This window comes from Colobus angolensis, unplaced genomic scaffold (assembly GCF_000951035.1).
Source record: "Colobus angolensis palliatus isolate OR3802 unplaced genomic scaffold, Cang.pa_1.0 Scaffold79, whole genome shotgun sequence".
In the NCBI taxonomy this organism is placed as follows: Eukaryota; Metazoa; Chordata; class Mammalia; order Primates; family Cercopithecidae; genus Colobus; species Colobus angolensis.
This window is the reverse complement of record NW_012121709.1, coordinates 5,365,650-5,376,163: the sequence shown is the minus strand read 5'-3', so window position 1 is coordinate 5,376,163 and position 10,514 is coordinate 5,365,650. Positions and strand designations below refer to the sequence as shown.

At 48.3% G+C, this 10,514-nt stretch overlaps 1 protein-coding gene across 1 annotated transcript in view; it reads left to right on the top strand.

Annotated features, from left to right (window-relative positions):
• TESC (tescalcin) overlaps positions 1–10,514 on the top strand; it is a 57,473-nt gene that overhangs the window by 297 nt on the left and 46,662 nt on the right. The window contains exons 2-3 of the mRNA XM_011928737.1: positions 3,548–3,584; positions 4,994–5,063. Of these exons, the coding sequence (XP_011784127.1) occupies positions 3,548–3,584; positions 4,994–5,063 (107 nt within the window). The remainder of the gene's footprint in view (positions 1–3,547; positions 3,585–4,993; positions 5,064–10,514) is intronic.

Genomic DNA, 10,514 nt, shown 5'->3' with positions numbered 1-10,514 from the left:
CGGGGGTTGGGGTGGGAGGCGCGGTTAGGAGGAAGCAGCTCACCAGGCACATCGGGTTAGACCAGCTCCAGCTGCTAGGGCCTGGGGTGTTCTGAAAGTCAGTTCCTGAGGCTTCAGAAATCATCCTTTCTCTCAGTCACTGTGCCAGAGGAGTCTTGCCTGAGCTGTGAGCTGAGCCCTTGGCTCCAGGGATTTGGGTGTCCAAAAGAGGGTCCCAGAGGTGGGAGGTTGTCTTCCTAATCCTTTGCTTTCAATCAGGCAGGACAGAGGGAGTATGTGTATGTGAGTTTGCACGTGTGTGCTTATACTTCTCCCCCACCCCATCACCCAGGCTGGAGTGCAGTGGTACGATCTCAGCTCACTACAACCTCTGCCTCCCGGGTTTGAGTGATTCTCCTGCCTCAACCTCCCAAGTAGCTGGGGTTACAGGTGTGCACCACCACGCCTGGTTAATTTTTGCATTTTTAGTAGAGATGGGGTTTTACCATGTTGGCCAGGCAGGTCTCAAACTCCTGGCCCCAAGTGATCTGCCTACTTCAGCCTCCCAAAGTGCTGGATTACAGGTGTGAGCCACTGCACCCAGCCTTGCAAAGCACTTTGGATGCAGTTAACTGGAAACTATTAGATAAGCTTGATCTAGGATGATTTATATACCTCTTCCTAGCTGTGGGACCTTGGGCACATCCTGGAGTTCTCATCTCTAGAATGGGCGTAGAATCATACCTACCTAACAGAATTGAAGGAGAGGGTTGTAGCAGCCCAGGCTTATCCAAGTACAGTTGAACACAGAGGCCAGAAAATGGCAATGCTTAGTTAATGTGTTAATGTCTGCCCTTGTTGTTATGATTATTCAGTAATTTGTTTTTTAAATGGCTTTACTGAGATATAATTCACACATCATGAGATTCACCATTTAAATTGAACCCCATAGTTTTAGTATAATCACAGGGTTATGCAACCATCAAAACAATATAATTTTAGAACATTTTTATCTCTCTCCAAAAGAAACTCTGGTGCCCTTTACTGGTGTCTCCCTGTTCTCCCTCTCCAGCCCCTCCCCTCCCTGGCCTCAGGCAACCACTGTTAGACTTTCTGTTCCTATGGATTTGTCTCCAACTCCTGACCTCAAGTGATCCACCCGCCTTAGCCTCCCAAAGTGCTGGGATTACAGGCGTGAGCCACCACGCCCAGCCATAACTCATCTTTAATAGTGGTTGTTCAGGTGCACTTGTTTAGCTGTAATTTCTAATCATTATTTATCATCAGATCAGTGTGGTTTGGGGGTTAAGTGATCATACAAAGGGAGACAGACAAATAAAAAAACAACAACAACACAGAACTACATGTTTTCTGCCAGACAGGCTGAGTTCAAATTGTGGGTCTGCCTCCAATCAAGGTCAGTGACCTTGAGCAAGTTACATCCCTGCTGAGCCTCAGTTTGTTCTTCTATAAAGCGGGAATAGTAGGTCCCTCACAGGGTCATGGAAGGAACTAAAGAAGATGATGTGTGCCTGGGACATTACTCAGCCAGTGAATGATTGATTAATCGCAATATTTCTGAGATCTCTCAGCCATCCAGATGGGATCATGTTGTAGGCTGAAAAACTTCATTCCAAGACTAATACATGTACATTGTACATTAGAGAAAAATTGGAAAATATAGATGAACCAAAAGCAAAACAGTCTTTCATACAGGTATTGAGATGAGAAATAATTAATTATTATTTCGGGGAAAATAACTCTAGGATTTTTAAATTACTTAAACACATTTGTATATTTTTATGTCTTTTCCACAACATAGAGTTGCGCTTTCTTGGTAGCAAGCTGTTTTTAGGCAGTGTGTGTGGAATGTATTTCTATGCAAATACACAACTGTCACTATCAAAGGCAGTATACCTAAAAAAAAATGTTTTTCCTCCCTCTTGCACTCTAAAGGCGGTATGCTTAAAAAATTGGCTAACCATACCAAAAAGTGTTCAACCAATCTGTTTTTTGCGTTGCTTTTTTTTTTTTTTTTTTTCTTTCTGGCAGTCTCGTTCTGTTGCCAATGCTGGAGTGCAGTGGCACGATCTCAGCTCAGTGCAACCTCCGCCTCCTGGGCTCAAGTGATTCTCCTGGTTCAGCCTCCCAAATAGCTGGGATTACAGGTACCTACCACCACGCCTGGCTCATCTTTGTATTTTTAGTAGAGCTGGGGTTTCGTCATGTTGGTCAGGTCTCAAACTCCTGACCTCAAGTGATCTGCCCACCTCAGCCTCCCAAAGTGCTGGGATTACAGGTGTGAGTCACCGCACCTGGCCGCAATCTGCTTTTGATAGTCACTTAGGGCAAGTCGAATTTTAAGCTATTTTAAAGACTGCAAAGTTGAACACATTTATGTATTCATATTTTTGTACCTGTTGCATCTATTATTTTAGGATACATTTCTGCCAAGTGGAATTACAATTTTTTAAAAATTTTTATTCATTTTTCTTTTTTCTTCCTTTAGTCAGGGAAGACTAATTTTTTTTTTTTTTTTTTTTTTGTAAATGTTTTGTCGTGATCTAGTACACATCCAGAGCGGTGCATCACTCATAAGCATACAGACAGCTCTTTGAGGTTTCCGAGAACACAACTATGTAAAGTGTATGGAGGTCTAGAAATGGAACATTCCTAGTACCCAGAACTCCCCTTTGCACTCCATTCAAGTCACTCCTCCTTATCTCATCCTCCAAAAGTCATTTACAATGTTAGCGTCATCTACGATGCCTCCCTTAAGAGCAGCCACTATCTTGACCTCTGACATTGTAGTTGAGTTTTACCTGTTTTTGAACTTTATGCAAATAGGATCATAAAGTATATACACTTTCCTGTCTGGCTGCTTTTGTCTGTGATTATCTATATTGTTCATTTTCGTTGCTGTGTGCTATTCCGTTGCTTGACTATACTACACATTAGCACTCTACTCTGCCATTGTTGGGCATGTGGGTAGTTTCCAGTTTAGGGCGATTCCAATGGCACCGCCATGACATCTTTGTACGCATGCTTGGGTGAACCGAAGTATGCATTATTTGTGTATTTACCTAGGAGTGGAATTGCTAGGCCATGAAGTATGCCAGTGTCCTTGCTGACATACCTATGATATAAATGGCCATATTTTCCTGCAGAAAGGTAGAAATTGCACTTTGATGATGCACCTCACCGTTCCAAGTGTCAGTGGCTACATCTGTAACAAGAGGATACAGCCCCCTCCTAGAGTGTTGGGAGGAAGAGATGAGCTAATCATTGGAGCTGTGCCCACAGGAAGTAGGGAGCCCTCAGTCTGGGTTGGCAGCCTTGATGAGCTGCTGGAGATGCTTGAGAATCCTGAGCTGTTGATTCTTGAAGAGCCTGAGGCCAAAAAACAATGAGCAGGAAGTGAGGTGACCAGTTGACCCCAGAAATTAACTGTCTTTGTAACAGGAGCAAAACAGGGCTTAGGGGTAGGGAATGCTGGGAGGACTGAGCTGGGAGGTCACAGCTCCGCAGTCCAGCCCGTGTTTTGGAAAGGTTTGCGTGAACTGTATAGTCCCCAGGAACCAGACCTAAAGGCCTTGAGCGCCAAGGTACTCTGGACAGACAGGCGATATTACTTCGTGGTGAAGGCTGGCTTTGGGGTCGCACAGACTTAGAGTTCAGTCCCAGCTCTGCCTCTGTGTGTTGTGGGATCTTAAGTGCTCTCTGAGCTGCAGTTTTCAACTTATAAAACTGAGATAAAGGCCGGGCATGATGGTTCACACCTGTAATCCCAGCACTTTGGGAGGCTGAGGTGGGTGGATCACTCAAGGTCAGGAGTTCAAGACCAGCCTGGCCAGCATGGCGAAACCCCGTCTCTACTAAACATACAAAAACTAGCTGGGCGTGGTGGCTTGTGCCTGTAATCCCAGCTACTTGGGAGGCCAGGGCACGAGAATCACTGGAACATGGAGGCAGAGGTGGCAATGAGCTGAGATTGCACCACTGCATTCTAGCCTGGGTAATGGAGTGTGACTCTGTCTTCAAACAAACAAACAAACAACCTGAGATAATATCCACTCACTCACTGAGTTGTTTTGGTAATGAAGTGAGAAATGCAGATCATTGTTTAATATTGTGCATTTTTTAGAGACAGGGTCTTACCCTGTCACCCAGATTGGAGTCCTTCCATTTCTTTCCTCCACCAGATTCTCCATACATTTCTCAGTATAGGTTTCCCAGATCATGTCCACCACCAGCCTGAACCCTTATTTCCTCTCGCTACTCATCTGACTCCGAGTCTGTGACTATACAAAGCCCCTTTCTCAGCTAGGATAAAACTCATCTTCTGGAGTGGAAGAGGAAGGATCAGACAACTAGATGCAATTTTCTCTTGGCTGGGCCTGGTGGCTCATGCCTGCAATCTCAGCACCTTGGGAGGCCGAGGCGGGCAGATTGCTTGAGTCCAGGAGTTTGAGACCAGCCTGGGCAACATGATGAAACCCTGTCTCTCTAAAACAAACAAACAAAAGTTAGCCGGGCATAGTGACGCATGCCTGTAGTTGCAGCTACCCAGGAGGCTGAGGTGGGAGGATCTCTGGAGCCCAGGAGGTAGAGGCTGCAGTGAGCCGAGATGCCGATCGTGCCAGTGTCTTCCAGCCTGAGTGATGGAAGTGAAACCCTGCCTCAGGAAGCAAAGTTTCTCTTTAGTGGGCTGGGGAAGGTCAGAGGCTGGGAGAATGGCCTGCTTCATGACTGCCCTGTCTCTGGAGCTATTAGTAATAGTTGTATTATTATTACTAAGGCAGTTGGAACTGATCACTGCAGAGCTGTGTTTCTGGGAAGAATGGGAAATCCTTTCTGCTGCTTCACCCGGCACTCACTTTTGCCATGGTGGGAGATGCTTTGAGAAGGGGTGCGGCAGCTGGTGGGGATGGGGCAGAAGAATACCTGCAGCCTCCTTCTGACAGTCAGTGATGTTTTCTTCTGTCTTGTTTTTCTCTCTTTCCCCACTTCTCAGTCTCATCAGATCAGATCGAGCAGCTCCATCGGAGATTTAAGCAGCTGAGTGGAGACCAGCCTACCATTCGGTAAGGTCGGCAGTGGGTTTGGGTGCTGGGTGGGGCCATGCCCTTGCAAATTTCTTGTCCTGTTTCCTTGATTGCTGAGTGGCGGTGGGGGGGGGAGCGGGGAGGATGGTAGTTTTTTCTTTCTATTTTTTTTTTTGGAGATGGAGTCTCTCGCTCTGTTGCCCAGGCTGGAGTGCAGAGGCGCCATCTCGGCTCACTGCAAGGTCTGCCTCCTGGGTTCACGCCATTCTCCTGCCTCAGCCTCCTGTAGCTGGGACTACAGGCGCCGCCACCACGCGCGGCTAATTTTTTGTATTTTTAGTAGAGATGGGGTTTCACCGTGTTAGGATGGTCTCAATCTCCTGACCTCGTGATCCACCCGCCTCAGCCTCCCAAAGTGTTGGGATTACAGGCATGAGCCACCGCGCCCAACCAACTGTAGTTGTTTTAATGCTTCTGGTCTCTTCCAAGACAAGATGTTGTAAACAGTAAGGAAAGAACCACTTCTGTTTCTGTGAGGATCACACAATTATAAATTATAACTAGTGTGGAAGCGAGGAAGGGCTCTTCAGCCACCCCCTGCCTCACCCTGACTTCCTCGGATGGAATGTGCTTGGAATCTCAGACACATATGGAGGATCTGTTAGATCCCAGGATCCTGCCAACTGCCAGGCACACAAAGATGAATCAGTTGTGGTAGAGCCCAACTTAGGGGCTCGGGCTGTCATCAGGACCTCTGTCTTTTGGCTCCCCTTCTTTAGGGTTAGTTCCAGCCTCAGGCAGGATGGGGGTGGCTGCCTCAAATTTCTGTTAAGGAAAATCTTCTGCATTATGTTTTGTTAATTTTTTAGATACCCTTTAGGTTGCTTTTTAATGAAGAGGAATGAGGAATGCCTTAAACTGTATTCTGGTTGAATTATTTGTTATTTGGGTATTTTTAATTTTTTTGAGACACGGTCTCGCTCCATTGCCCAGGCTGGAGTGCAGTGTTGCGATCATAGCTCACTGCAGCCTCAATCTCCTGGGCCCAAGCGATCCTCCTGCCTCAGCCTCCCCAGTAGCTGGGACCACAGGCATGTACCATCACATCCAGCTAATTTATTTATTTATTTTTATTTTCTTAGAGGCAGGGTCTCGCCATGTTACTCAGGCTAGTCTTGAACTTCTTGACTCAGGTGATCCTCCTCCCTTAGTCTCCTAAAGTGCTGGGACTACAGGCATGCACCACCATACCAGCTAATTTTTTAAAGTTTTTGTAGAAATGGGGGTCTCACTATGTTGCCCAGGCTGGTCTCAAACTCCTGGCCTCAAGCAGTCCTCCCATTTCTACTTCCCAAAGTGTTGGCACCACAGGCGTGCACTGCTGCACTAGACCTGTTAATTGTTTTTTGTTTTTGTTTTTGTTTTTTTTGGAGACATGGTCTTGCTATGTTACCCAGGGTGGTCTTGAACTCCTGAGCTCAAGCAGTCCTCCTGCCTTAGCCTCCTGAGTGGCTGGGATTACAAGCGAGTGCTGCTTGAGTTACTTACAGCTAGGTTAGTGAGAGGTCCTTGCCAGTGACTTGATCGTCACACAGAGTTCATGAGGAAGCTTCAAGTTGAACAAATTTCTTTTTTTTTTTTTTTTTTTGAGACGGAGCCTCGCTCTGTTGCCCAGGCTGGAGTGCAGTGGCGCGATCTCTCCTCACTGCAAGCTCCGCCTCCTGGGTTCACACCATTCTCCTGCCTCAGCCTCAAGAGTAGCTGGGACTACAGGCGCCTGCCACCATGCCCGGCAAAGTTTTTGTATTTTTTAGTAGAGACAGAGTTTCACCGTGTTAGCCAGGATGGTCTCGATCTCCTGACCTCGTGATCCGCCCGTCTCGGCCTCCCAAAGTGCTGGGATTACAGGCGTGAGCCATGGCGCCCAGCAAGTTGAACAAATTTCTACCATAAACTTGTAACAGATGTAGTTTCCTAAAATAAGCATTCAGAGTCTCAAGGTTACAGCTTGTTGAAACTTTGAAACAAACCTTTTAATACTCCAGGAAAAGCTTCTTTCTTGGTAAACACACTTAAATTTCCCCTAGGTTTTATGGAAACTGACATATAAATGTCCACTTTCTCTTGTGTGTCTGAACACAGGTGTATTGTTAATCCAGTATATTTTATTCTTAAGTCAATTTCAAGAGCTCAGATTCTGAAGGTCTGTTGGTTGTTGTGGCCTCTGGTCTCAGTTTGATTGCATCCAAGGCCGACTTAAAAGACAATTAAGATTTCTACCTTCATTACACATCTAGCCCACCAAGCCCAGTGGAGGGGAGAGAACATGAGCCCAGCAGAAGAGTCAACCTGGCTTCTCATTGGCCCTGATGGGGTCACAGAGCTGAGTCTGAGCCAATCGCCGTGGCCAAAGACCAGACATATAAATGTTTCCCCCCAGAGCAGTAAGGGCCTGGGCCTGGGGTCAGCTCAGTGTCCCCCAAGGGCAGGAATGGAGGGTGGGTGGTTTCAGTCAGGGCAAGGTGAAACCTCCTTGGGCCATAGGCTGAGGAGTGTGTAGGGTGACACAAGTTGGCCAGGCACTGAGGTCTAACAGAGTGGCACATACGGACTCTGGATGTCGGAAAATAGAGTGTCAAGGGTATGCCTTGCTTGTTCCTTCAGAAGTTCATGAGCAGTCTGGGCAATATAGCAAGACCCTTTCTCTACTAAATGTTTAAAAATTAGCCAGGTGTGGTGATGCACACATGTAGTCCTGGCTACTTGGGTAGCTGAGTCTGGAGGATCACTTGAACCCAGGAGTTCAAGGCTGCAGTGAGCTCTGAGTGCACCACCTCACTCCAGCCTGGGCAACAGAGCGAGACACTGTCTCTTAAAAAGTTCGTGAGCAGCCGGGCGCGGTGGCTCACGCCTGTAATCCCAGCACTTTGGGAGGCCGAGGCAGGCGGATCACGAGGTCAGGAGATCGAGACCATCCTGGCTAACACGGTGAAACCCTGTCTCTACTAAAAATACAAAAAATTAGCCGGGCGAGGTAGCGGAGCCTGTAGTCCCAGCTACTCTTGAGGCTGAGGCAGGAGAATGGCATGAACCCGGGAGGCGGAGCTTGCAGTGAGCCAAGATCTCGCCACTGCACTCCAGCCTGGGCGACAAAGCGAGACTCCGTCTCAAAATAAATAAATAAATAAATAAAAATAAAAGTTCGTGAGCATCTGCTCTGCACCAGGTGCTTGGTACCTACGCTGGTAGAGGCAGCCATTATGGAGCTCACTGTGGAGGATGTGGGAAGGCAGAGCCCCTTTGTCCTCAAGACAGTTTTCCAGCAAGTGGAGGCCCCAGCCCTGAAACAAACCGCTTTGAGCTTACTGTTATGCATCTGATGTTAGGTCCATCCAAGCTTGAGTGGTGAACTCTAGGTTCATATTCTACATGCATAGAGATGCAGAGGCAAAAACCCAGGCTTCGGAGTCCAGCTGTATTAGAATCCTTCATGCTATTGGCTCTGTGGCTTCGGGCTGGTCACTTCGTTTCTCTGAGCCGGTCTCCTCATCTGGAAAGTGAGCATGGTCACTTGGGATTTGATTTGAGCGTTAAAAATGAGCAGTGGGCCGGGTGCTGTGACTCACACCTATAATCTCAGCACTTTGGGAGGCCAAGGCTAGAGGATCGCTTGAGTCGAGGAGTTCAAGACCAACCTGGGCAACACAGTGAGACCCCATCTTTAGGGGAAAAAAAAAAAGCAGGTGCAAGCAGGGCAATTTAACTCTAAGCTGGGTTCACAGGCATTTGGCAAATGGGGCTGTTATTATTCTGCCCCATCCTGAGGGTCTAATCTGAGTGTGGTAGGGGCCCAGGTGCTGTGTGAGGAGGAGGATACGATGCCATTGGGGGCCCCTCCCACTTTCAGGTTCTAGCGCTGAGCCCCTGATGCATTGCCTAGCACCCCATCATGGGCTTATGTGAGGACGTACTAAAATGGCATTCCCTACAGTTATTTCCAACTCGAGTGCGCTCGAATCACCTGGGAATCTTGCTGCCATGCACGTTTTGCTTCTGCAGTTCTGGGGTGGGGCCTGAGACTCTGCATTTGTAACAAGTGCCCCCCTTGCCAGGCACCGTGGACAGCACACAGTAGGTCTTCCATGGTTCAGTGGGTGCAGCGTTCTCCTCCTGCAGGAGCTGAACTGGCGCAGCCTCTCTCTGCTGATGGCGCTGGGCTCCTACCTCCCAGGCCTTACCTGCCCAGGCTCAGCTTAGAAATGTGAGCCGTTGGTCCTGCCCTCCCACCCCAAACCCTGTTTGCCTCTCTCCTGCACACCCCTCCCCAGGACCTCATATGTAGTGCCCTTGCACAAGCCCTCAGTGTGCCTGCCTGGCAGGGTCACTCAAAGGAGCCAGTGAGCAGCCTCTGCTCAACAGCCCTCTGTGGCTCCCCAGTGCCATCAAGGTCATCTTCGTGTTCTTTAAGTGGGACTCACGCAGGTGTGTAGATGCTGGCTTCTGCTTTGCTGAGGCCTCAGTGTGGACCACATCCTCCAAGAACCTCTCCTGCCCCCGGAAGCCTCACAGCCTCCTCCTGGGGGTGCTCCATCCAACATTCACAGCACAGAATTATAACTGCCCCCCATCCCCTTACCCCAGCAGACCGGGGCTTCTTGGTGGGGGCAGGAACTGACTGCCTTTTTCCTTGGCCAAAGTGTTGAGTCCAGGGCCTGTAACACAGTAGGTGCTGTGAGAGTAGTTAAATGAACAAGGAAGGGATGAATAAATGAATGAATGAAAGAACAAAGGAATGAAGACTGCATGTTATGACTCACAGAATTCTTTCCAGCACAGAAAGCATGGCCTACGTGAGGCCTGTTGTCATTCATGGTACTTCCCTTACGAGGTTGACGTAATCCAGGTGAAAGACTTCAGCAGGGGTCTTGGCACATAGAAACAGCTCCCAAATGTAAGCTCTTATTATTTGAACCTGTTTTATGTGCTACACAGCAGGAGTGTTACTTCGATCTTTTTTTAAAAAATGTTTTGACAGAGTCTCGCTCTGTTGCTCAGGCTGACGTGCAGTGGTGCAATCTCGGCTCACTGCAGCCTTGACCTCCCAGGCCCAAGTGCTCCTCCTGCTTCAGCCTGCTGCGTAGCTGGGACTACAGGTGTGCGCCAGCATGCCTGGCTCATTTTTTGTATTTTTGTAGAGATGGGGTCTTACCCTGTCGCCCAGGCTGACTTCAGTCCTACAGAACCCCACAGGAGCAGAGGTAGGGATGCTCACTGTCCCCATTTTACAGATGGGAAAGTAAGGCTAGAGAGACAGGCCATGTACCTGGCCCTGGGTCACACAGCTCATAAGTGGAGGGGCTGGGATTTGAACCCAGTGCCAACATCCTGCTGTAGGAAGCCGGGGCATTGCCTTGTTTTGCGAGTGGTCTCTGAGGACCTCAGTCTCCCTGCCCTGCTATTGGGGATGGGGGAGGTGCGTTTATAATTCCC